The 27233-nt window shown below is 42.0% G+C and overlaps 1 protein-coding gene and 1 non-coding gene across 2 annotated transcripts; both read right to left on the reverse strand.

Annotated features, from left to right (window-relative positions):
• Nucleotides 1-822: 822 nt before the first annotated feature.
• LRRIQ4 (leucine rich repeats and IQ motif containing 4) lies at nucleotides 823-17498 on the reverse strand. Its single transcript, XM_068981573.1, is given in 9 exon segments — nucleotides 823-873; nucleotides 1934-2065; nucleotides 7352-7548; nucleotides 9032-9170; nucleotides 10376-10549; nucleotides 16479-16631; nucleotides 16633-16878; nucleotides 16880-16972; nucleotides 16974-17498. Coding segments are annotated over 9 exon segments (1710 nt in total).
• Nucleotides 17499-20862: 3364 nt separating this feature from the next.
• TRNAY-GUA (transfer RNA tyrosine (anticodon GUA)) lies at nucleotides 20863-20952 on the reverse strand. Its single transcript is given in 2 exon segments — nucleotides 20863-20898; nucleotides 20916-20952. It is a non-coding gene; the product is annotated as a tRNA-Tyr (tRNA).
• Nucleotides 20953-27233: the final 6281 nt, after the last annotated feature.

A 27233-nucleotide genomic window follows, 5' to 3' on the forward strand; every position in this document is an offset into this window, starting at 1 on the left:
CATGCCTTCATGCTCTATTTTATGAAACAAGGGTGACATTTTTCAATGGGCTTTCATTTGTTTGGATATATAGTTAGTTCACTTTCTAATTAGAAGGCCTGACAAAATGTTTAGATTCCAGTAACACATTTCCTTTTTTCTTTCCCTAGAATTTTCTGCCTCTTTTACTAAATGTTTTAAATATAAGGGTGTGTCTTTATGTGAGTATGTAAAATGTGAAAGGCACTAACTGTGGAACATTTTCATGTTATCTTTATCATTATATCTGTCTCAATGTGGACTGATGGAAATGTATCAGTTGTTTATTGTTTTATGTTCTCTTGCCTTTTATCTCAGATACAAACCATGAATACAAATAACGGTCACTGACATACAGAGCTTCATGAAAAGTGATCAAAAATTCAAAACCCAGTATCAAAAACATGCCTTGTTAAAATAAAATATTTTGTTGCTAAAATAAACAAATTAACATATTATTAATACCTCTGAGCATTTCTTTGACATGGAATTTGCCTCATAAAACCTATTTAATTCATTAATTAAAGTTCCTGTGTTGCTGTCGGTGATTTGGGGAATTTCTGGTTTTCTCTTACTAGAGCATGAAATTCATTGCATGGCAGAGGGATCTGCTCACACATTTCTATTCTGATATATTCTAATCAGATCATGTTTTGCTTTCTTCTTGCTACAGTAATAATTCTTATTATAATCATTGCTTGAAGGACATGTTGAATTTGAAATCAATGTTATTCCAACAGAAAAAGTCATCAGGGTGAGGAGGTCTTGATTAGTATAAATGGGGATGTTTTAGGTAATGATTCTTCACTTCTCTGAGTAAATGTTTGGAGCAACTGTATTCAAACTAGCCAAAAACTGGAAACAGAGAAACACCTTTCAATGGGTGAATGGTGAGCAAACTATGCAATACTACTCAGCAACCAGAAAGGAATGAACGATTGCTACGTGCACCACTTGGATGGACTGGAAGTGAATTATGCAAAATAAAAAGCCCAGCCCCCAAATGTCACTTACTATGTGATTCCATTTATATGATCCTCCTGAAATAACAAAATTACAGGTCAGGGACTGGAAGAGAGACAGGTGGTAGGTGTGACTAAGCGTAATAGCACAGTGGTGATAGAACAATTCTATCTTGATTGTAGTGGTGGCTACACAAAAGCTACATGTAAGAAAATTGCATTGGACTACACACACACACACACACAAACAAGTGACAAGTGCATGTATAAGTGATGGAATCTGAATAAGCTCCGTGGATGGTACTGATGTCCATTCCCATAGTCATGGAGGGTGTCAACACTGAGGAAGAGTGAAGGGTGCATGGACCTTTCTGTACATTTCTTTGGAACGTGCTATGAATTGTTTCGTAAGTAAGAGTTTTAAAAGCAGACGTGATAGTGTAGTGAACCTTCTTGTACCTACCACATGCTTTCACAATTCCCAGTTTATGGCTGATCTTGGTTCATCTTAGGGCTTCCCCAGTGGCTCAGACAGTAAAGCATCTGCCTGCAATGCAGGAGACCTGGGTTCAGTCCCTGGGTAGGGAAGATCCCCTGGAGAAGGAAATGGCAACCCACTCCTGGAAAATAATCCCACGGACAGAGGAGCTTGGTGGGCTACAGTCTATGGGGTCGTAAAGAGTCGGACATGACTGAGGGACTAAGCACACATATTGGTTCATTTGTATCATCTACACTTATCTCTCTCTGATATTATTCTGAAGCAATTCCCAGACATCAAAGCATTTTATCCATAAACAATTCAGTAAAAGAATCTTTATTTTTATATGTAACTGTAACTGTGAGTAATTTTTGTATGATAGGCATCTAATTCCTAGAGATTTTGCCTTCTTAATCCACCAGGTTTCATTACCTCAATTCATACATTTATAGAATTATTTTTTTTTCTTTACAGGTTTTCCTTTTACATCTTTCTTTCCTTTCTTATCTTTTGGAGAATTCTTTCCCTTCTTTTGCAATTTTAGCAGTTCTTCAAATTTCCCAAGTCCTCTGCGTACCATCATTCCACGCCACCAAGCCTGAATCTGAAAATAAGAACAGCAGCAGCTCATATCACAATGGACTGGAGACGGTCACAGCTCTTTGTTCTGGTATGCAATATGTGATTTTCAAAATATGGAGAATGGAATATAGCTAGAACACTAAACCTTATCTTCCCTCTTTCTCAGTTGGCCAGTCATCCAGGCAAAGGATTTTTAAAGTGTTTGGTGCTTTTACATGCCAGGCATGGTTCTAGGGAAACAGCAGTTGAATTACCAGTATCACTGAGTCGGTGGAGCTCACATTCCAGTGAGGGGAAAAGACAATAGACAAGAAGCACGTGACTGTATAATTGACAGATGGTGCCAAGCGCCACGGAGGTGACAGGGCACAGCAAGGGAAATGGGTGTGCCGGTACTCTGCCTTCTCTCTTGTTCTGGGACCACCTGTGCTCCCACCTACAGGTAATTGTCACTTGTTCTATTTTTTAAAATTTAACTTATTTTATATTGGGGACTAGCCAATTACTATTGTGTTAGCTATAGGTAAACAATGAAGGGACTCAGCCAAACGTATACAAATATCCATTCTCCCCTAAATTCCCCTCCCACCCAGGCTGCCACATAATATTGAACAGAGTCCCCTGTGCTCTTCAGCCCTCACTGGCTCTTGAGATCTTCTTTCCTAACACCCACTCAGGAACATCCCTTCTCTAGTAGACGCTTCATACCTGCCAGTGGCTCCCCATTTCTCTCAGAATAAAACTCAAGTCCTGGTCTCTTGCCTTCTGAGACAGCCCATGCTTTCTCTGTGGAGTGTTTCTCCCAAGGTCTTTTTCCCCTTTTGAGACCAACAGCATTTTGTCTGTGGAATGTGTATAAGTGTGTGCTCAGTCAGTTCAGTCCTGTCCAGCTCTTTGCAACCTTGCGGACTGTAGCCCACCAGGCTCCTCTGTCCGTGGGATTCTCCAGGCAGAAATACTGGAGTGGGTTGCTGTGTTCTTCTCCAGGGGATCTTCCCAACCCAGGGATTGAACCTGTGTCTCTTGTATCTCCTGCACTGGCAGATGGATTCTTTACCACTGCACCACCTGGAATGTGTATCTCTCTAAATAAATCCACTTCTTAAAAACACAAACAAAAACCCAAAATTCAAGTCCTTGCATTTGCTTACAAAGCCCTATCAATTTTCCCCCACCCTCCGGACCTCTTCACTCTCCCCTTGCTCACTCACTGCAGCCGCGCAGGCCTCTTTGCTGCTCTGATGCACGTAGGCACCATCTCAGCTCAGGGCCTCGGCCTTTGCTGCTTTCTCTGCCTGGAACACTCTTCCTAATATTCAGATGGTTCATGCCTCCACTTCTTCAAGAACCTGCTTGATTGTCGTTGCCATGAACTGAGCTATGTTTCCCCCAGTTCATGTGTTGAAGTCTTAAACCCCAAAGTGCTGGTATTTGGAGACTGGGCCTGGTAAGGTAATGAGGTTTAGATAAAGTCCTAAGGCTGAGGTTCTCATGATGGAATCAGTGCTCTTACAAGAAGAGACAGCTAGCTTGCTCTCTCTGTCATAGGAGGACACAGTGAAATGGCAGCATCTGTGAGGCAGGAAGGGAAGCTCTCACCATGCTGGCACCATGATCCTGGACTTCAAGCCTCCAGAATGTGAGAAAATAAATTTCTGTTGTTCAAGCCACCCAGTCTATGATATATTGTAATAATTCTCGAGACAGTCAATTTCCCAAAGAATCCTACACTGACCATCTCATTAAACTGAAACCACTATAAACCTTTTTTAAAAAAAGATACAAATGAGCTTATTTACAAAACAGAAATAGATTCCCAGACTTCGAAACCAACTTATGGTTACCAGAGGAGAATTGTCGGGGGGAGAGATAGATGGGAAGTTTGGGATGGGCGTGTATACACTGCATATTTAAAATGGATAACCAACAAGGGCCTACTGTGTAGCACAGGGAACTCTGCTCAATGTTATGTAACAACCTAAATGGGAAAAGAAATTGAAAAAGGATATTAACACATGTATGTGTATAACTGAATCACTTTGCTGTAGACCTGAGATTAACACATTATTAATCAACTAGGCCCCGATATAAAATAAAAATTAAAAAAAAAGGAAGAAGAAGCTAATAGAGCAAGATCAGACGGAAGGAGACTAAATAGATTAAGTGGCTACTTTAGTAGTCCAGTGAAACGGAAGAGCAGTCTGAGCCCTACCAGGTATTCCTATCTAAATACATATTTTGATCAAAAAATAAAATAAAATAAAACCCCTATAATACACACACACACACAACTTCTGGCAACCTCAGTTCCCCTTAGCTTGAACTTTTTTCCAATACACTTAATCACCTTCTAACATGTGATTATGTTAGAAACAACATAATCACTTTCTAACATCACTTAGAAATAACTTTCTAATATATATTATGTGTTACACTTCATGTTCTTACTCTCACCACATGAAGCTTTAAGCAATATGAGGACAGAAATATTTGCCCATTTTGTTCAGTATTGTATTTCCAGTGCCTAGAACAGTGCCAGGTCCATAGTTGCAGCTCAATAAATATTTGTTGAATGAATGAATGAATGAGGTGGGTAGAGGTATGCTGTTTTATATAAGGGGGCTTGAGGACAGGTGTATGGATATTTGAATAGAGACTGAACTAAGTGAGGGCCACAGTCTTGCCCACACCCGGTGGGAAGCACCTCTGGACAGAGAGGCAGGAGCACGCATGAGCCTTGGAGTAAAGCAAAAATGGGAAGGATGAGATGGAGCCTGCAAGCGGCAGACCAGCTAAGGTGGTGCCTTTCCAGGGAAGGAGCAGTGCCCAGGAGAGGGATTCCGGAAACTCGCAAGGCTTTTTGTGTTAAGACTCAACAGAGTTCAATTGTGTGCCACTTACTCTGGTCCACAGAGACTTTCCAAGCTTGTGCAGGCCTGGATGGGCTGGAAGCAACTCATTTCCAGAGCTTCAACTCTCACCCGTCCCCCTCCCTAAAATGTGTCTGCGGAGGAACACAACTGCTGACCCTCCCGTCCCATCGCGAGTCCCACCACCCCTTCCCAACTGCCCGTTTGGCAGCCCTTCATCCATTTGAATCTGACCAGGGTGGGTTGCCCAAGACTCCAAAAACCTCGGGGGCACTGAAAAAGGGGTAATTCAAAATAGCAGTATAGATGTTGGCTCTAAGGACTGGGTAACCAATCCTTTATAAGAGAGATGGTTTCCAGCTCTTTGCCTTTGAGAAAATTGAAGTTGATTTGTCAGTTGAGAGCCTACTACCTAATTTCGGGGAGCTATATCTGGAAGGAGTTCAGACATGTGTGAAGCACTGCCATTTAAAGCAAAACAATACAGGCAAACAAATTGTTTCCATTCTTTTCCTTGTCAGCTTATGAATTTGAACAAGCTTTCTCAGTATTTCCTCTGTAAATTAAAAAATAGGAATGGAACTGACGCCAAACCCTATTTCATTCTAGCAATAAGTAATATTTATGCAAGGACATATAAACTCTTAAAAGTCCTTTGGACTGCAAGGAGATCAAACCAGTTAATCCTAAAGGAAATAAACCCTGAATATTCACTGGAAGGACTGATGCTGAAGCTGAAGCTCTAATACTTTGGCCACCTGATGTGAAGAACTGACTCATTGGAAAAGACTCAGATGCTGGGAAAGACTGAAGGCAAAAGGAGAAGAGGACAGCAGAAGATGAGATAGTTAGATAGCATCATTAACTCAATGGACATGAATTTGAGTAAGCCCTGGGAGATAATAAAGGACAGGGAAGCCTGCCTTGCTGCAGTCCATGGGGTCACAAAGAGTTGGACACAACTTAGCAATTGAACAACAACAACATATAAACTATGTGAAAAAAATCTTTCCAAAAATCCTATATATCAAATAATTGAATATCAAATTTTATACTAGATTTTATATTGTTTTATACTATTACTAATTGCACAGACTCAATCCAGAATGTTAAAATGCTATGATCATAGAAAAAAAATTTAATTTACATAAAACTTTTGTAGCCTAGAAATATGAAAGGTGATCTATAAATTATTTAGATTATATACATACACACACATATTAAGGTCAATTCTAAAGGAAAAGTGGAATGGAAATACATGTTCAAGAAGAAAAATAAATGACAAAATTTTTGCCTGTAAAGTAAGAGTTTGTTCAAATATTTTGTAAGTTGATGTTTACTGATATCAAAGCAAATCCTTTGCAATGACTAAACTTAATGGCACAAAAAGGTCTAATATCAATTTTAAAATGTGCAAGGGGGTACATTGTTCAAAATACTTCTAGGAAGTATCCTAAAAGTAGTAAGTAATTTCACTCTTCCAGTGTAGTCATCCCTGAGTATATACATACTAAAATTAATATTTCAATATAAACTACTTTTCTTTTGTATTACAGTTTGGGCATTATTTTGATTTATTAAAATTCTGTTTGTGGTAGTTTATGTTATCTATGAGTCTAATTTTAAAAGAGTAAGGGAAGTTTCACATAATACTTATTAGAGAAGGGAGGGTGTTGTTAGGTCTGATTTGATTGAGGGCTATTGATAAAGGGTCTTACAGACCAAAGACTAATTTTTATTCGGGGTAAAATGGAGAGTTGTTGATTTCAGCAAAGTACAGCAAGATCTGACCTAGGTTTCAACAGCGTAGGTCTGACTGCTCAGTAGAATATATATGAAAAAAAAAAAAAAAAAGAGAAGAATATATACGGTAGGGGAAGCAGGCAAGTAACAAGGGACACTAGCTGGAGGGCTAATGCAGTCATCTGGGTGTGAGATGCTGCAGGCTTGGACCAGCCGAATGGAGAATACTGAATACTGATTGTAATGGACACATGCCTGTGGGCAATGAGGATCTTAACCCTTTGATGCTATGTTGGTGGCAGAGCAGAACTCTGGCCTCTAGACCTGTGCTCCACAATGCTTTCATTTTTAACTTTTCAGTCTTATCTGAGTTAACATAAGCCTTTCACTCCAGTGACTAGTCCAACAGTTTTAGATCATTTGGGGGTTTGAAGTTTTGGTTTCTTTTGCCTGTTTGTTGGCTTCTTATCTGACAAAGAGAAAAGGAACAGAAAAGACAAAAAAAAAATGCTAGGATTTTTGTTTAAAAATCTCTTGCTTAGGCCTGGGGATGTAAAAGTATTCAATAAGTAAGAATCACAATTCTCAAAATGTAGATGTGTAAAGAGCAGCCCTATGGAATAATCTGTAAAGTTTAGCAATACCCTACTCCGAGCAACTGTGATTATGTTATCCAAAATCATTGCTTATTTTACCTTTGTTGCCAATTCTTTCATATTTCTCCTTTCTTTAAGGTATTCCCATACAGCCTCAGTGCCTTTGGTACACACTGACATTGGGGGTTCTTCCATGGGGTTGCCCGTTAGTGTCAGAACTTTTAGATTCACTAGACTATCCAAATTCTCCGGAAGATAAGTGATCAAGTTGTCCTCGAACCGTAATTCTTTCAAAGCTGAAATTATTTTTTAAAAAATAATGAATTTGTCTTAAAAACTAGCAAAATTAAAGCATACATTGCTTAGTCCAAACACTTTGAAATGTTTATTTCCTGTTAGACCATGTAACAAAAAAATTTAATGTTTTATAACAACTCAGAGTTGTTGAAGTCAGTGTAAATAAGTGTCAGAGACAGGAAAATAGTAAATACTAAAAAATGTTGAGAATGTTCCATTCCTCCAGAGATTAAAGACAGAATCAGGAGATGACTAAGGAGTGTCACAGATCCAACCCTGTGGCCATGCTTTTTTTTTTAATTTATCTTTGGCTGCGCTGGGTCTTGGTTGCTGCATGTGGGCTTGCTCTTGCTGCAACAAGTGGGAGCTACACCCTACTTGTGGTCTCTGGGCTTCTCATTGCAGTATCTTCTCTTGCTGCAGAGCACTGGCTGGAGGGAGCTTGGGTTTCAGTAGTTGTGGTACATGGGAATACTTGTTTGTGGGATCTTCCCAGACCAGGAATTGATACCGTGACTCCTGCACCGACAGGTGGATTCTTAACCACTAGACCACCAGGGAAGTCCTGCTGCTAATCTTGGAATGTCCCATGAGTAGGCAACAGAATCCACTCATATTCCTTCATCTTTCTTTCATTAAATAGTCACAGTTTGAAAATATATCTATAAACCTGAAGATTCAGCACAATATGGCAAAGAAACATTTTTTAAAATCTGGTTCTAGGAGGATCTCAGCAAAAACCTGTTTAGGTTTAGCCTAGTGGAAAATCTTTGCATATTCAAATATGAATGATGTATGATTTTTCATGGCAATCAAATAGGTCCACTCCCAACCCCCCCAGCCCCAACTGCCTTGCTAATTTTATTACTCTGGGTCAATCCTTTTCCTTTCTTTCGTAAGTGACTTAGTGATCTAATGCAAATTTACTACAGGACCCCCAAGCCCAAATTCTGGCAGATAATAGGTATTCAGTAAGTTCTGGTTCACAGTATAATGGCTATGAGGATGAATGCCAATCTTCATAGCAGTTGATATTTTCTTTTCAATTCCCAATAAACTAACTGCCTTTGTGAGGCTTTTAGCTGTACCAATCAGGTACCTTGCCTTCCCTGTATCACCAACTAAGAAGCTCTGCAAGGAGATTACGGGGTAGGTCTAAGCTCTCAACATTGAAAAGTGAAGTTGCTCAGTCATGTCTGACTCTTTGTGACCCCATGGACTGTAGCCTACCAGGCTCCTCCGTCCATGGGATTTTCCAGGCAGGAGTACTGGAGTGAGTAGCCATTTCCTTCCCCAGGGGATCTTTCCAACCCAGGGATTGAACCAAGGTCTCTCACATTGTAGGCAGAAGCTTTTACCATCTGAGCCACCAGGGAAGTCTCCTCAACATTGAGACTGATCTTTAGTAGTACAAGGATGCCTTCCATCATGGGAAATGTTAGTCAAACTCCACTGGGTTGTAGATCTACAAAGATTTCTCACCTTGTGCTTGGCAAATAGCATCCGGGAGTTGCTTAATTAGATTGCAGTGGCAATCAAGAATTTCCAAGTTAGGCATTGATCCCAAGGATACAGGCAGGTACTCGAGATGATTATTCTCAATATACAGCTCTTTAAGATTCTGAATAACAGAAGAGTATGTTATCATACCATAATAAAAGAATTATGGTAACTAGAATCACCTGTGAGTTCCCATGTTCTTTCAATGGGAATATTATTCATTAGGATTAAGGGGAAAGCACATTTAAAGAGTCATCAAAAAAATATAATTATTCTTGAGATAAGCCATTAGTCATGGTTCCCAGGTATGTAGGGAAAAGAGAACATGGGAATCTAGTGTTTATTTGTTTCACTAGAACTTAATGCAGAAAAACAATTTGGATCATTTAACTACAAATATAATTTGTTCCCTTTTAACAGATAATTATCTGTGGCAGTTGCTATAGAACTGCAATTGCCTCAGTTATCAATCCAACATTGTCCATGTGGAAGTAGCCAAAATGTACAGAGAATAGGTTGACTATTTTCAGATTCACTGGGTAAAAATTCAATGCTTGCATTTCACCCTAAGATTCTGGAGAGAGTGGCATGACACGTACAAGGAGCAAATTGATGAAAGGAGTTCTGTGAACACAGAGCAAAGGAATGAAGAATTAGGAATAGGTGAGAAGGACCTGTGCTGTGCCTGTCATTACTCAGGTCCATGACTGGGAGCTATGTAGTGGCTTATACCTACTTTATTATTATTAAAAGTGTAGCACCAGGAACATGAAAAAATCATGCTTTAAAGCATGCATACATAAAGACACATTGGTATAGCTACTTTGAATAATGTTATGTTGCTTTGCTGGGGTTTAGTGCTGTGGACCCATCTTCAGCATGAACCTGTTGCAATGGTTAAATAAACCATGATATGCTTTCCACTATGCAGAAAGGGGAATCAGACTCTCTCATGCAAAATGCAGATTCCTGGCCACATCATCTATATGACACTTTAACTTCAAAGTAGTACAACTTTCAGAGAATACTTTTAAAAAGTGGAAATTAACTGGAGAGTGGTATGGCTCAATTTTTTAAATAAAACATGAGTATGCCCTGACATATCCAAGACCAGTCACAATAAAATGTTCTTCAAGTGTGGATCCTGTGGTTGTTCAGGAAGACAGTGGAAGCCTCAAAGTGTAATAATGACTTCTTGTTGGGAGCTAGAAATCTAGTATAGATGATTCCACATGCAACCTGTGAGAAGACAACCATGTTTTCTCAGTATTAGCCAAGGAATCGGTGGGCGTATACTTCTTTGCCTGCTCCTTTGGGGAGGCTTACCTCTAGTCTCTTAATGCATTCAGGCAGATGGGTAAGCTTGGCTCCCTCATCTTGGCCAATGTATAACTTCTCTAAAGATGCTAAAGAAAGGATCTCTTTCGGAAATGAAGAGAACTGATTTCCCGTTAGTCCAAGAATCTTCAGTTTCGATAGTAAACCGAAGTCTGAAGGTAACTGGAAAGATTTCAAAAAGATAAGTTTCAGATCAGGATTATTTTTAGAAGAAAATAAATTGGGCTTTTAGTTTTGAGGAAGATTTTTTTTTTAAAGGGAGCAATTTAGCATCTCCTGCAGATGCAAAGCTGGCCCATATGTTTGCATTTATAGTATTTGTACTTGTAGATCCAAAGTCTGGAGTTCTATTTTTTCCCCAAACTCTGTGTACTTTTCTTTCATGCTCTGGATAAAGTTAGAGCAATTTTTAACCTATGTTATTGCGAATTTTTCAACTATGGTGTAGCAAATGCTGGACACTACTGAAAGAAAAAGTACAAAGCTTATTAGTATATTATTGCAACTATAATATTCATAATTAATTCAGTTATTGGCACTGATCAATTTAGTGATGTGACGTCCATCCTAAAAGGCTTTAGGTCAGCAATTTTGAAACTTTAGTTAAAATACCAGTTGGAAGGAAACAATGAAGACCATTATAATCATATCTTCTGCCCTGCAGTGAATCCCAAGGCTATGTGTATTAGGCAGGCATTGCACAGATTCTCAGACTTTCAGAGTTGGAAGGCCTTAAAAAGCTCCCTGTTCTTACCCTCTACTATGGTGGTTGGATATGTTCCATAGCTAGCCATCCAGCTCTTATTTAAACACTACCTCCTGGGATGAAAAGATCATTGGATGAAGGCCACTCAGATTTCCTTCTCCTGTCAAAATCTGTGTCACTAATCCATCCCTTATTGACATCTGGCTGGCCCTCTGGAACCACATGGAAAATCTCATTCTTTAAATACAGGACATAATCACCCTACTGAATAAGTTAGATAGATACCTATTCTCTTGTAGGAAAAAAAGGCCCAACTCTGAATGTTAATAACTTAATTCATTTTGAAACACTTCTGTTACCTGGCTCTATTCTTCACTGGGCAACCTTTCCTCACAGGTCCCTGCTTAAACCTTGGCTTTCCTTCCACCCATTCCATAACCTGCCATTCTATTTTTCATGAGAATGGTTAGTAGAGTTCAGCTCAACCCAAACTCTCCCTAAATGGGTGGAATGGGTAAATAATTAGTGAATAGATTATCCCCATAGTAGGCTTTCTTTTGACCTATAGGCAAAAGTTTCAAACATTTGGAATAAACCGTAAGACATTTTCCTCTTTGTTATGTAAGGTGAGGGCTCATTTTTTTAAAAAGTTATAAAACATTTTCAGTTTTATTTACATCTAGAAAAAGAAAACTCAGAACAAGTCAACGTCCAGAGAAACTGATGTTTAAGCTTTCCTTCTTAGCTATTTCAAAATTCTTCAACAGGCCCTTAGATTCCTTCAGTGCAAAGCATCTGCATTTAGTGCAGTCCTAAATAACAGGGAAGGACTTATCAACCTAACCACTTCATTATAACCCAGTTATTTCATTCGTATTGCTACATTCTCAGCCCAGAGGATTAGCATTTACTTTTTCAAAAGTCCACTGAATATCTAAAGATTTTTTCCCCAGGATATTCAAGAGCCAATAATTAATACCATCATAGTCATATTATAGCAGAAATAAATTTGGATGTACAGAAAGCCTGCAGAGCATCAGGTGAGAACAATTATTGCTGACAGTATAACTGAGCTGTAGCCATTCTGAAACCTGAGTTTTCTCCCTTAATAGTGTGAATGTAAAATGTTGCCTGCCAAATCAGTAAACAAAGGACGTAGCAACCATTGAGCCACTGCAGCCACTGAACCATGAACCCTGAGGGAACTCAGGATGGGAAGAACAGAATACTGGCCTTAGATAGCTAAGGCTCATATCAAAAGAATGATTTCAATGATGTCATTGAAATACATGATTTCAATGAACCCAGACTCTTGCATCTTCCCATATATAGAAAAGTACTGAATTCATTAACTTGAGAATTTGGTTTTCTTTAGGGATGAATGTTTTTGTTTTGTTTTTGTTTCTGGACTGCACCTGGTCTTAGCTGTGGCATGTGGGATCTAGTCCCCCAACCAGGGATCGAACCTGGGCCCCCTGCATTGGGAGCACAGAGTCTTAGCCACTAAACTACCAGGGAAGTCAGAATTTGTTAATTAATTTCTTTAATTAACAGTTAAATCATTTGAAGTTCTGACTACATGTTCTTTGTTGTGAAAAGTCCTACATCTCCTGGCTTCTCCCTTATCTCTGTGGAGCAGTCCCTCTGAGCTGAGAGGCTGCTTTCTGAGCTTAAGTCCTCAGTTCTGTCCACCAAATAAAACACAGTTCTCAACTTTTAGGTTGTACCTCACTTTTTCAGTCAACAATAGGAATGGACCATACACATAAAATCCATCGAGATATACATGAAAAGTCAGCTATTTTTGCCTCCAACTAGGCATGAAAAAGCTACTGTCTAGGCTTCAAGTGCCAAAAATCCATCCGGTAAATTTGGGCGTGGAAGAGAGAAGAAGCTGGCTTAAAGGCCATGTGTCATTAGAGAGAAATGATTGGGAGGTTCCTAGAGGGACTGGAATAATAGGAAATTCAGAAAGGAAGACAAAAAACACAGTAATACCATCATAAGAACTGAAGAATCATAAGTACTGGTATATGGAAATTTCCATGTTCAACATAATAACACTGAACATATCCACGTTTCGGTGCAGTCTGACTTGCAGTAAAGCTTGGTATTGGATGAGGCTAATCTTTGGTGATGGACAGGGAGGCCTGGCGTGCTGCGGTTCATGGGGTCGCAAAGAGTCGGACACAACTGAGCGACTGAACTGAACTGAACTGAATCTTTGCTAATCACACACACATCTGTGTGTGATTCTCTCCTCCACCCTGACCTCTTAAAAAGTCTCACAGGAGAGGATTAGGTATCATGCATGACTCAATAGGATTTAAGTGAACTGTGTTATACTTCCCAAGGGCACTTTATATTCTGATACTTTCACTCCCACTGTGGAATGACAGACTGTGCTCACTGTACCAGGAATTCTTACATCGGAAGAGTTGGGGATGGGCAGAGGGCTTCTCATAGAACCTCTAAAATCCTCCAAGATGGGTTGCTACCTATAATAAGTCGAAATTAAGTACTAGATTCTCTTCCTAAATCTTAAAGTAATCATCAAAAAATTTACTTCCAGTTTTGAAACTCTCTAACAATGAGGAAAACAAAACAAAAAAATCCCAAAGTTCTAAAAGTTGAAAATCAAGTAAAAGATTCAAAAAGAACAAAAAACAACTTTAAAGCTAGGACTTTTATAATGTAATGAGATACACATTGAGAGTGTTGCTCACGACCAGGAAAAATAGACATGATATTTGGTTAGCGTTTTGGTTTCTAAACCTTCCATTCTTTCTCTCCAGAATAGTCTTTTGCTTTTAACAGAACTCTGTTCTTTCAAATTTGCAAATATTAAAAAACAATGAGGGGCTTTCCTGGTGGTCCAGAGGTTAAGAATCTACCTTTCAATGTAGGGGACATAAAATATGTGTTATATGTTGTGTATGTAGTTTTGTGTGATTAAAGATTTCTATGTGGCACAATATTCTGCAATTAGGTGCCTTATTTTTTAATAAACATCACAATTTTGAGATCTATCTACATTGGCACATATAACTCCCGTTCACATAAATTATTGTATAGTATTCCATTTTATAAATATACCACAATTTACTTGCAAATTCCTCTCCCAACTGACATTCACATTATCACCCATAAGCCATGATTATCAACAATACTATGATGAATATCTGCACACACCACCCTGCACACACATGGGAGAGCTTCTCTGGGGACTAAACTGGTTTTGTGGATATCTGATTTTGGAACATTAGGGCCTAAGGTTGCATGTGTTGGAACTCTGGAAGATGAACCCTGCAGTCCAATGCTATGGACTGGTTTTCTGACTCTATCAGGTACAAGTGTGTGGCCTTGACACACTAAAAGCCCCATGCCTCATTCTCCTCCTATATCATTGAGGATAATATCACTCACATCAAAAAATCATTGTGAGTAATGTGTGCAATTTAAGAAAAAAATCATGCAGGAAGTCACAGGATCTCAGGAAGGAAAGCAGAGTGTGATAAGACAATATGACTGTATTACAAATGTATAAATTAATCTTCCTCCCAATAATCAATAACTCCAGTCTTATGAGAAAAAAACAAACAAATTCCAATAATGGGGGCATCCTACAGCATACCTTGCCAGTACACCTCAATACTGGCAAGGTCATCAGATACAAGGAAAGCCTGAAAAACTCTCATAGCCAAGAAGAGCCGAGATGCAAAAACTAAATGTAATGTAGAAACCTGGATGGAATTCTGAAGGGAAAAAGATTAGATCAAAACTAAGGAAACATGAAAAAAGCAACAGAGTTCCAGAAAAACATCTATTTCTGCTTTATTGACTATGCCAAAGCCTTTGACTGTGTGGATCACAAGAAACTGGAAAATTCTGAAAGAGATGGGAATACCAGACCACCTGACCTGCCTCTTGAGAAATCTGTATATAGGTCAGGAAGCAACAGTTAGAACTGGACGTGGAACAACAGACTGGTTCCAAATAGGAAAAGGAGTACATCAAGGCTGTATATTGTCACCCTGCTTATTTAACTTCTATGCAGAGTACATCATGAGAAACAGCTGGGCTGGAAGAAGCACAAGCTGGAATCAAGATTACTGGGAGAAATATCAATAACCTCAGATATGCAGATGACACCACCCTTAGGGCAGAAAGTGAAGAGGAACTAAAGAGCATCTTGATGAAAGCGAAAGAGGAGAGTGAAAAAGTTGGCTTAAAGCTCAACATTCAGAAAACGAAGATCATGGCATCCGGTCCCATCACTTCATGGGAAATAGATGGGGAAACAGTGGAAACAGTGTCAGACTTTATTTTTTGGGGCTCCAAAATCACTGCAGATGGTGACCTCAGCCATGAAATTAAAAGATGCTTACTCCTTGGAAGAAAAGTTATGACCAACCTAGATAGCATACTCAAAAGCAGAGATATTACTTTGCTGACTAAGGTCCGTCTAGTCAAGGCTATGGTTTTGCCTGTGGTCATGTATGGATGTGAGAGTTGGACTGTGAAGAAGGCTGAGTGCCGAGGAATTGATGCTTTTGAACTGTGGTGTTGGAGAAGACTCTTGAGAGTCCCTTGGACTGCAAGGAGATCCAGCCAGTCCATTCTGAAGGAAATCAGCCCTGGGATTTCTTTGGAAGGAATGATGCTGAAGCTGAAACTCCGGTACTTTGGCCACCTCATGCAAAGAGTTGACTCATTGGAAAAGACCCTGATGCTGGGAGGGATTGGGGGCAAGAGGAGAAGGGGACGACAGAGGATGAGATGGCTGGATGGCATCACTGACTCGATGGACGTGAGTCTGAGTGAACTCCGGGAGTTGGTGATGGACAGGGAGGCCTGGTGTGCTGCGATTCATGGGATCGCAAAGAGTTGGACACGACTGAGTGACTGAACTGAACTGAAGGAAACATGGATAAATTGTGGACTTCAGTGAATAAAAGTGTATCAATATTGGTTTATTAATTGTAACAAATGTACCATAGTAATCTAAGATGTTAATTGTTGGGGAATCTCAGTGTGGAATATATGAAAATTCTCTGAAATATGTTCTCAATTTTACTATAATCTGAAGCTATCCTAAAAAAGAAAGACTTTAAATAAAAAGTCATTGTGAAGGTTAAATGTGATAATACACAAAAAACATTTAGCCCAGTGACTGGCACCTACATACTGCAAATAAACATCAGCTACCATTATGATTACTACTGCTATTCAGGCAGGGAAGGTAATATGAATGATGACCTTGGAGAGATCTGTCAATCCCGATTTTCACTCATAAACTCAGCTCGAATTTTCTGATGTTTAGACACGGAACCACACCAATGTAGGGCCGGGCAGCATAGTGACAGCCAGGAGAGGAATCAGTACCTGGCATATCTTATTATCATCCAGGGCCAAGACTTCCAGGTTCTTCAGTGAACAGATCAGCAACGGACAATGTTCCAGAAAGTTCTGGCTGAGGTCGAGGAACCGCAGGTTAGCCAGGCGCCGGAAGGAGCGGCGCAGCCCCCGCAGGCCGGTGTTGCGCAGGTAGAGCAGGAACAGCGAGGTCCACCTGCAGAGGAGGCGCGGCATCTTTTCCAGGTGGTTCCCGCTCAGGCCCACCTCCGTCATCTGCATGAGCTCGCCCAAGGTGTGCGGGAGGGTATGGAGGCGGTTGTAAGAGAGGTCCAGCACTGATAGCCTGGTGCACCGGCCCAGCGACTCCGGGAGAACAGCCAGGCTGTTGTAGGACACGTAGAACTTCTTCAGCTTCGTCAGGTTCCCGATCTCTTCCGGGATGACCGTGAGCTTGTTCTCATCCAGGTCGATGATCTCCAGGTTGTAGAGACCACACAGCTCCAGAGGGAACGCTGCAAATTGGTTATGCTTCAGGTGGATCTCCCTCAGTTTGGTCTGGTTCACTATTTCCTTGGGCAGAGATTTCAGGCGGTTTCCGGCCAGTCCGAGCAGCTCGAGATGGTGAAGGAGTTTGCAGATGACTACGGGGATGTCTGCTAGGTCGGTGTGGTAGAGGCGGAGCTCGCGGAGCTGGCGGATGCCACTAAGCACAGGCAGGGACGAGGCTTCCAGCGGGTTGTCGCTCAGATCCAGGCCCTCTAGGTTGCTCAGCCTTCCCATCTCCAGGCATAGATTCTTCAGTTTGTTCTTGTTCAGGTAGAGAACCCTGATCTTCCTTAAATGCTGAATATCCTTGGGGATTTCTGCAATCAGGTTGTTTTCCAAATGCACTTCCTCTAATTCTCTTAATGCTAAAATGTCTGCTGGAATAGAAGGCAAGCTCTGATTTGAAGCGTCAATGAAAAATATCCTATCAGAGACCTGCTGTGGATCACTTTTCTGCTGAATTCTAGATGAATGTTCGCCTTTTGTGCTGTCACTTGACATTATTCTGATGGAAAGTTCAGATATTCAAAATCTGAAATATTGTGATAAGAAAAATATATCAGAGTTTTACCTGTCACCAGATTTAGTATCCTTAAGAGAAACAAAATTAAAATCTAGTTGATGAGTGCTCACGGTGACACAACATAAAATGTAGGGTTTTGTGTTTCATGTTGGAAGATAAATCGAAGTGTAGATTCCTCTTTCTCCTAACCTAGGTTGACTCATATTAATTAAGAAAGGACTGTCTGGTTTGTCTAATTTCAGTTTTTAGAAATGCCAACTTTGATTTTATTTTCGGGTTGGAGGTATAGAAAGCTGCAAAAGATCATTGCTCTAAAACACTGAGAAAACACTAGGATAAATAGCATTTTTAAATATTGCATTTGGAGGAGTTCCCTGGTGGTCTGCTGCTGCTGCTAAGTCACTTCAGTCGTGTCCGACTCTGTGCGACCCCATAGACGGCAGCCCACCAGGCTCCCCTGTCCCTGGGATTCTCCAGGCAAGAACACTGGAGTGGGTTGCCATTTCCTTCTCCAATGCATGAAAGTGAAAAGTGAAAGTGAAGTCGCTTAGTCGTGTCCAACTTGGCGACCCCATGGACCGCAGCCTACCAGGCTCCCCCGTCCATGGGGTTTTCCAGGCAAGAGTACTGGAGTGGGTTGCCCTGGTGGTCTAGAGGAGAGAATTCCAGGCTTTCACTGCCGTGACCCGGGTCCAATTCCTGGGTGGGGAACTGATCTCTTGCAAGCCATGCAGCCAAAAAACAAAACAAAAATTGCATTTTCCCTTAAATCCGGCATAAAGTTGTAGATGTAAAGGCCCACAGAATTAAATTCAAGAGATGAACTGCATTTCTAAATCAGGAGAGACCAGTGGGCACTTTTGTGCCTGGTGGAACTTTTAAGTTTTAGGACTGGCAGGTGGACAATCAGGCTTTCTGTAGGCATTGGTAACAGCCATGTGTGAGTTGGTATGATGGATTAGAATCTGTGAAACCAAGGGTAGTTATCAGTTAGATCCATTAAACTATAACTTGCTTAATAAATAAAAAACTAACCTGTCTTCACTGACCAAGCTCACTTTGTTTTGTTTTTTAACAAAAAGCATTGCGTAGCCTAAACAATGTTAACAGACCCGTCACCACCACTATGGATAGTATCTCTCACTAAGAGTCTTGAGATGTTTGCCCAGTTTGTTTTTCAGGAACTTGGAGTCAGCTGTCCAGTTGGCACCCCAGCCAGTTAAGACTGGTTGGCAGTATTGACCATGTACCTGGGTATGTGTGTTTGGTCGGTGACCATTTGCCATCAGAAACTCGAGAACTCTGCCCCCAGAATGAGCTAATGCCACCAAATTCTGAGCATGTATCCCAGTTGTGCCTGCACAGAAGGACAATTATCTCACTTTTTAAAATCTACAATCACCTTTCCCCATGCTCCCCATACCTCAGGCCACCCTGCTTCTTTGTCTCATAAATATCCTGAGTCCCTTGTCTTTGGGGAGGTGGGTTTGTGATTTGTTCTTTCACCTCACTTGACTGATTCACGATAAACCATTTTTTGCTGCAAACCTCCACCTCTCATTGTTTGGCTTGCTTTGTTCTCAGGCAAATGAACCTGGCTTGGTAACAATAGGCCCACAGGGTTGCAAAAGACTTAGTGACTAAACCAAACCAAGCCCTTGGTTATGAATACATGCACACACGTACACACACAGCCTAAGGGGGAAGGCAGGAAGGACTATGACATGATGGTGGCTGGGTTGATTGTGGCATCTCTGACTTGCCTTCTAGGGTGGGGTCTTTTCTGCTGGAGGACTAGACCTCCCATCCGGCATAGAGGCCCAGTCAAGACGGAGAGGGGTGAATTCCCAGCCCCACACTTAATGTTTTTGCTCCTTGCAGCATAGCAGTGTGTGATTCAGATCCTTGTTTCTATATACCTAGCCCCCCAAACGGAGAAGGCAATGGCACCCCACTCCAGTACTCTTGCCTGGAAAATCCCATGGACAGAGGAGCCTGGTAGGCTGCAGACCGTGGGGTCATGAAGAGTCGTATATGACTGAGCGACTTCACTTTCACTTTTCACTTTCATGCACTGGAGAAGGAAATGGCAATCCACTCCAGTGTTCTTGCCTGGAGAATCCCAGGGACGGTGGAGCCTGGTAGGCTGCCGTCTATGGGGCTGCACAGAGTTGTGCACGACTGAAGCGACTTAGCAGCAGCAGCAGCCCCCCAAAGAGTTATGAGATGGTGTGGCTGTTATTTAAAGAAAGAAGAGGTGGAATTCCCTGGTGGTCCAGTGGTTATAGGACTACTTGCTTTCAGTGCCATGCACCTGGGTTTGATCCCCTGTTAGGGTTTGATGCCCCAGTCAGGGAATCCCACAAGCCACATGGCCAAAAAAGAGAGATGATGTATCATGGACTAAATTATGTCTAGGACTAGTTGTCTCTAACATTTTTGTCTTTATCTAACAGTGTAGAGTCCTGCAGGTTAAAATCTCATTTCCTAAATACAAATGACTGACAGTGCTGATGGCTTTTAGGCAATCGACGGTATTCAGACTGAGGTGATAATATAAATAAAAATAAGAAATTATAAATAAAAGAGAAATAGAGAATACCAAGGACAGTTACTTGTTCTAGGTTTTACTTAACCTATTTAATCCTCACAAGAACTCTAAGGAGGTACTGTTACAATCCCTGTTTCACAAGTAAAGAAACCACCGAAAGGCTCTTCTCAAGACACAGTAGGAAGTGGGAGAAGGAGCAAGAGCATTTGACTGAACCTCAGTCACTTCCTCACCTGGGTTTGTAACAATCATTTGTTCTCCAGAAACCTGGTTTTAATTAAAATCTTCTTGGATGTGAAGGTTCAGGCTTGATTTTTCTATTTCAGTTTTCCAACAGAGCTATCTGGGGGAAATTTGTGTGCACTGGCCGCTCTAATTAAGGTTAGTTAGCACAAGTATGTCTGGGCTTCCAGACACATAAAAGAACTTATTTCTCTTAACATTCATCCTGTCCCATGATGTGATCTACCTAGAAGGTCTCTATGTGTGTATTAGCTCGCATGAATCATATCCCACATGTGTTTAGAATCAAGTTGATAGCCCTATGAAAGCTGTTTATATTGTATATGCATTGTTGTTAAGTTGCTTAGTCTTGTCTGACTCTTTGTGACCTCATGGAGTGTAGCCCACCAGGTTCCTCTGTCCATGGAATTCTCTAGGCAAGAATACTGGAGTGGGTTGCCATTCCCTTTTCTAGGAGATCTTCCTAACCCAGGGATCAGACCCAGGTCTCCTGCATTTCAGGCAGATTGTTTACCTTCTGAGCCACCAGGGAAGTCCAAAATGTCAATTCCTTTGAGCCGGATTCGAACCAGCGACCTAAGGATGCCTGAGAAACTTCACACTACAGTCCTCCGCTCTACCAACTGAGCTATCAAAGGAATTGCACTGTACATGCATTTTTAGTGGACTTAATAAAAGGAAGTTATAAAGCCAGGATTTACAACAGCTGCCAGTAAATAAGAATAGGGAAGATTGATTCTTTATTGCTATTTTTAACTAGGGATTGCTCTCTGGATGTACTTTTACAACCCAGTATTACTGAGAAGTTTCTGAGTGGAATTACTCTTCAAAGGCCTTCCAAGGTGTCACTAGTGGTAAAGAATACACCTGGCAATGCAGGAGACACAAGATGCAGGTTCTATCCCTGGGTTGGGTCGATCCCCTGGAGAAGGAAATGGCGACCCACTCCAACATTCTTGCCGTGGACAGAGGAGCCTGGCAGGCTACATTCCATGGGGTCACAAAGAGTCAGACACGACTTAGCGACTAAACCGCAGCAGCACAGCGAAGGGAGTGTGCTGAACTGTGCCTACACTCACATCTCAGAGTTTCAGGCTACCTTTCAACTTTGCTGGTAGCACATGGGGTAAATGAAAACATAATTGTCTTTTCTATCATCATGTTTAATCTGAAGAACTACCTGCAGTGATGCTTAAAATCTGTGGGTTACAGAGTGTTTCAAGAGACCTCTGCCTTGCCTGGCACAATTTCTTGGCAATGGAGTATGGTCTGGAAATGCCTGGCTGGGTAGTGGGAGGGAGAGAGGATTCAGATATTTTCTTCTTCACCTTTGAAAACAATAAACTTCATAAATGACCTGTTTTTACCTTGAGGATCTTCCTCGCACACTTTTCAGACAAGGAGTTTATGGCTCCAGAGTCGCCTGCAAGGCCCTTTCACTTCCTTCCGTTTGACCCGTGGCAACCCCAGACAGCAGGCCTCCCTTTCTTACTTCCTTGCCTCCTCTCCCCCAGGCCCAGGTACCAAATCCTAACCCGTTTACCTGGTAACTAACGCTGGGTTCTGTCTCCTCACTCAAACTCCCGAGATGTTTCAGACCTCTTCTCCCCTGGGCGTGTGCAAAGTCACTTCAGTCGTGTCTGGCTCTGTGCGACCTTATGAACCGTAGCCCTCCAGGCTCCTCTGTCTATGGGATTCTCCAGGCCAGAATACTAGAGTGGGTTGCCATTTCCTTTTCCAGGGGATCTTCCGACCCAAGGATCAAACCCGCCTCTCTTATGTCTCCGGCATTGGCAGGCGGGGGTTGTTTTTTTTTTTTTAACTACTAGCGCCACCCTCCATCAGCTGTTCCCAATCTGAGGGCTCACTGCCCCATAACAGCTGTGCTTCTCAGAGGATGCACAGGACTCCACGTGGATCCGGTCTGAATTGCTTCGCCTCTAAAACACACCCAGTCTGTTCATCTGGGTAGCCCTAAGTTCATGCTCATCTCCAAAACGCACAAAGCAGTTCCATCCTCTGGCAAGTTCACCTGGACGGGTCAGGACGATACCTCCTCCAAGAAGCCCTCCCTGATGGCCCGGCCCCTCCACAAAATTGATCAACTAGCCCCTTTAAATTCCCTTACCTCCGTCCGTCCTAGCTGTGGTGGGCAACTCAGCTTTTGCACCTACCCTCTGCAGGTATGAGCACAACTTGGGGAGCGCTCTGTGTCATAATCATCTTTGTATCCCCGGCCCTTAGTTCATTAGCCATGCCCCCTAAACCTGGAGAACTTCTCTCCGCAAAAGAACCGGGATACCCTGCCTCCGTGTGTCTTTAACCCACGCAGGGGACTAGGACTCAGATGGTGAACAAGGAGTCTCCACAGCATCGGCGGTCACTACCTGCCCAGCCAGGCCTCCAGGACCAAGGGGGTAATGGCAGAGGTTCGCACAGCATGGGCGCTGACGATCGCGAGGTGGGGCCGCACCTCTTGCAGCTCTTCGGCTGCAGCAGGCGGAGCAGGAGCACGCGCGTGGTCGTCATGACAATGCCGCCGCTGCCAGCCGGACGTACGGAGCATGGAGCTCAGCCAGAAGCAGGCCGGGCCGGCGTCCGGGTCCCCACTTCCCGCTCCCTCTAGGACCTCGACTCCGGCCTGGGCTGCGGCAGACGGTAGCGGTAAGAAACAGGGGGTTCCTTCGGCGCCAGCCTAGCCCGGAGGAAACGCGTGAGGGGCGTCATGGCCAGGCCGAGTCCTCCGAGCAGACTTGGGGCCAGAGGTTGCCCGGCGGGAGAGGGCCCCTAGGAACCCCAGCTGAGCCCGGAACTTCAGGGCGCCCCCAAACGTGGTTGAGAGGGCAGCCCCAAGCTCCCGCGGTGGGTGCGCGGTTCTCGCGGTGGGTTGTCCTGAATTCAAGTGTGTGTGTCGCGTTCTCTGTCTCCATGCACTACTTGGGCCCCTTTTTTGTGCAGTCTCCAGAGAACAGGGCCCAGGTGGGCTAGAGGCTCTGGAGACCACTCTTTGCACGTTCACGCCTGCACGGTTTTAAGTATTTCTGCACCCGTGAATTATCTGGTAGCATGTTAAGCATTCTTGCCCGGAGAACTCCATGGAAAGAAGAGCCTGGCAGGGTACAGCCCATGGGGTCACAAGGAATCGGACACGACTGAGTGACTCGCTTTCACTCTCATGTTAAGCGGAAAGTGTACACCCGTCTCCCTTCACAATTTCCCTTTAGGATGCTTGTGTACTTGTAGATAGGGAATTGTGCCACAGGCCTTACATATTCCACACAGCACTGTGAGGTGGGCATTGACATGCTCTGCTTTTAGCATAAAAGGAAATTTAAGATAGAATTTCATTAAATTGTTTGACATCACACAGCCCTTCTGGATTAGCACCCAAGTCTGACTGACCTCTCAGTCCTCAATCTCCCAGCACTTGACTGTTTCAATAGAAGAGGGTGAAGGTTAAAGTGAAAGTGAAGTCGCTCAGTCGTGTCCAACTCTTTGCAACCCTATGGACTGTAGCCTACCAGGCTTCTCCATCCATGGGATTTTATAGGCAAGAGTACCAGAGTGGGTTGCCTTTTCCTTCTCCAGGGGAATCTTCCTGACCCAGGAATTGAACCCAGGTCTCCTGCATTGCAGGCAGACGCTTTACCCTCTGAGCCACCATAGAAGAGGGTAACCACCTCCAAAATAAGCCCTTATTTTTATTTTTGGGGGGGCTTCAAAATCACTGCAGATGGTGACTGCAGACATGAAATTAAGACGCTTACTCCTCGGAAGAAAAGGTATGACCAACCTAGATAGCATATTAAAAAGCAGAGACGTTACTTTGCCAACAAAGGTCCATCTAGTCAAGGCTATGGTTTTTCCTGTGGTCATGTATGGATGTGAGAGTTGGACTATGAAGAAAGCTGAGTGCCGAAGAATTGATGCTTTTGAATTGTGGTGTTGGAGAAGACTCTTGAGAGTCCCTTGGACTGCAAGGAGATCCAACCAGTCCATTCTGAAGGAGATCAGCCCTGGGTGTTCTTTGAAAGGAATGATGCTAAAGCTGAAACTCCGGTACTCTGGCCACCTCATGCGAAGAGCTGACTCATTGGAAAAGACCCTGATGCTGGGAGGGACTGGGGGCAGGAGGAGAAGGGGACGACAGAGGATGAGATGGCTGGATGGCATTACCGACTCGATGGACATGAGTTTGGGTGAACTCCGGGAGTTGGTGATGGACAGGGAGGCCTGGCGTGCTGCGATTCATGGGGTCACAAAGAGTCGGACACGACTGAGCGACTGAACTGAAGTAATGTTTAAACGGGATATTAGGTAAAGATTATTTGGAATTCAAGAGTCAGGTGTGGATTAAAAATGAATCTAGGTCAAATTCTTGACATTTTCTTGTAGAATTGGTTATTCCTAGCTTTTTTTTCGATTTGAAAACCAGTTTATTATTTTCTCCTAATATGAATACAGTATAGGAAATAAATTGTTGGTGCCATAGAATCCTGACATACAATACTTGGGTGAATTTTAAATAAAAGAGAGAGTAGCAGAAAAATATAGCTGATGCTCAAAAATACTTTAAATCCATGGCCAGGTAGTTAAATATACATATTCTTTGGCCTTGTCTGGCCTGTAATCTAAGATTCCTTCATGCCTTCACATAAACATGACTTGTAAGTCTACATCTGTTTGCATGTCCTGGATACGGTTCTGCCAGCTGAGGGCAGGCAATGAACCTGAGAAATTCTCAAGGCAGCCTTCTCTTCTCTTTGATGACATATTTAAAGCTATTTAAAAATCAAAATGGAGTAACTGTGGTTCAGGCATGCAAAATGGAGCTGGGTGGCTGTTGTGGATATGATTTCAGATGCATTCCTTCATCACTGAGAACTTGAATTGGGCTTCCCTGGTAGCTCAGCTGGTAAAGAATCTGCTTGCAATGCAGGAGACCCCAGTTCAATTCCTGGGTCAGGAAGGTCCCCTAGAGAAAGAATAGGCTACCCACTCCAGTTTTCTTGGGCTTCTCTAGTGGCTGAGACGACAAAGAATCCACCTGCAATGTGGGCAACTTGGGTTCTATCCCTGGGTAGGGAAGATCCCCCGGAGAAGGAAATGGCAACCCACTCCAGTATTCTTGCCTGGAAAATCCCATGGACAGAGGAGCCTAGCGGTCTACAGTCCATTAGGTCTATACAGCACAGTGTCAGACTCAAGGACACTACTAGCTGTTTTCAAAATAGGAGCTGCTAGCTACATCCTTATAGCTTCAAATTTCTTCCCACCATTGCAACTTTGTAATTATTTCAGACTCCCAGTCATTCCTTGCTTAACAAGCAACCTCATTTCTTGCCAGCTCAAACCCCAATCCCAATTCTTGATGAACCATTTATGTAACTTCTGGGTTTTTTGCCTTTGTAAATCGCCACCACTTTGTAGTCTGGTGGAACACAGTTCAAGTGCTTCTTGGATCTGTGTCTCCTGGGTTGCATTTTTAACAAACACCAGATAATTAATTACCTCTGTTTCAGTTGGGTCTCCATTTCTGAGATTTTAACATTTTTAATACCAAGGAAGGTAGGAGCCAGAGCAGAGGGAACCCAGTGGGAGCCCAGTTCCAACAAGTAAATTCGTTTGAGGTCTACTTGTTTTATTTTCTGTTGAGGATGCTAAGGGAGCATTTTTTGGATTGTATTCCATGTGAACCATGGTCTCCTAAGTCCTAAGTCTAGGAGCATTTTTATCCTCCTTCCCCTCCGGGCTCAACAACTTGAGGAGTCCTTGTGTACCTGAGAGTTTTAAATGTCCCGAGAATTACTGTAGATAGGAATCTGTTTAGCATTATTTAACTCATCATTTCTCAAATTTATTTTAGGATAAACTCCATTCTATTTACAATATCTTTGATCATGCAGTAGATTAGTATTCCACAGAACACAGTTTGGGAAATACTGTGCTAAAGTATTATTTAACACATGAAATAAAGTATTATTTAAATATATAAATACACATCCTAAAATAAGTGAAAGATTTCTTAAATTATTTTTAAATTGGAGTATAGTTGATTTACAGTAGTGTTAGTTTCAGGTATACAGCACAGTGATTTAGTTATACAGAATATATATGTACTTTTGCAGATTATTTTCCATTTTAGGTTATTACAAGATAGTGAATATATTTCCCTGTGCAATACAGTAGGTCCTTATTATTTTATGCTTAGTAAGTGAAGATTTATGTACAATTATGCTGTTAAAAATTTTCAGAGGGTAGCTAATGAAATGGGAAAGATGCTCATAATGTTAACTGAATAGGAAAAGGATATAGAAAAAGAAAAATAGTAGGGAACACTCCCAGACCTCAGTTGCAGTGGTTCTTTGGCAATGAGATTGCTGATCAATGTTTCTTTTCTTTATTTTCTTTTTGTTACTGAAATTTCCAAGTTATTTGAAATAAACATAGGTTATATTTATTTATTTATTTATTTATTTAGGCCACACTATGCAGCTGCAGGATCTTAAGTTCCCCAACCAGGCATTGAACCAGGACTCTTGGCAGTGAAAGCACAGAGTTCTAACTACTGGACTACTAGGGAATTCCCCTAAATTTATTTTTTTTAAGTTTATTTTTAAAAAACTATAAGAAAAGATTATTTGCTTTCACTTTTAACATAATGTTCTTTCTCTTGAATCTTGTTTTGCATATTTGTTTAGCAAACTCTTTAGTTCATATAGTGCAGAAATCCACTCATGAAGGAACGTTTTTGAGAGGAAGAGACTTAGAGAAACTGGATCCTCAAGATCTCAGGGTGGTTGAGTAGTGAAATTACTAAGCTCTCTTAAAGAGACATACAAACACAAAAGCTAAGACAGAAGAGAGACAGGGAGTGGTATGTGCTTGTAAGAAAAGTGTCAGCATACCTTCTACCCTA

This window comes from Capricornis sumatraensis, chromosome 1, assembly GCF_032405125.1.
Source record: "Capricornis sumatraensis isolate serow.1 chromosome 1, serow.2, whole genome shotgun sequence".
Taxonomy (NCBI): domain Eukaryota; kingdom Metazoa; phylum Chordata; class Mammalia; order Artiodactyla; family Bovidae; genus Capricornis; species Capricornis sumatraensis.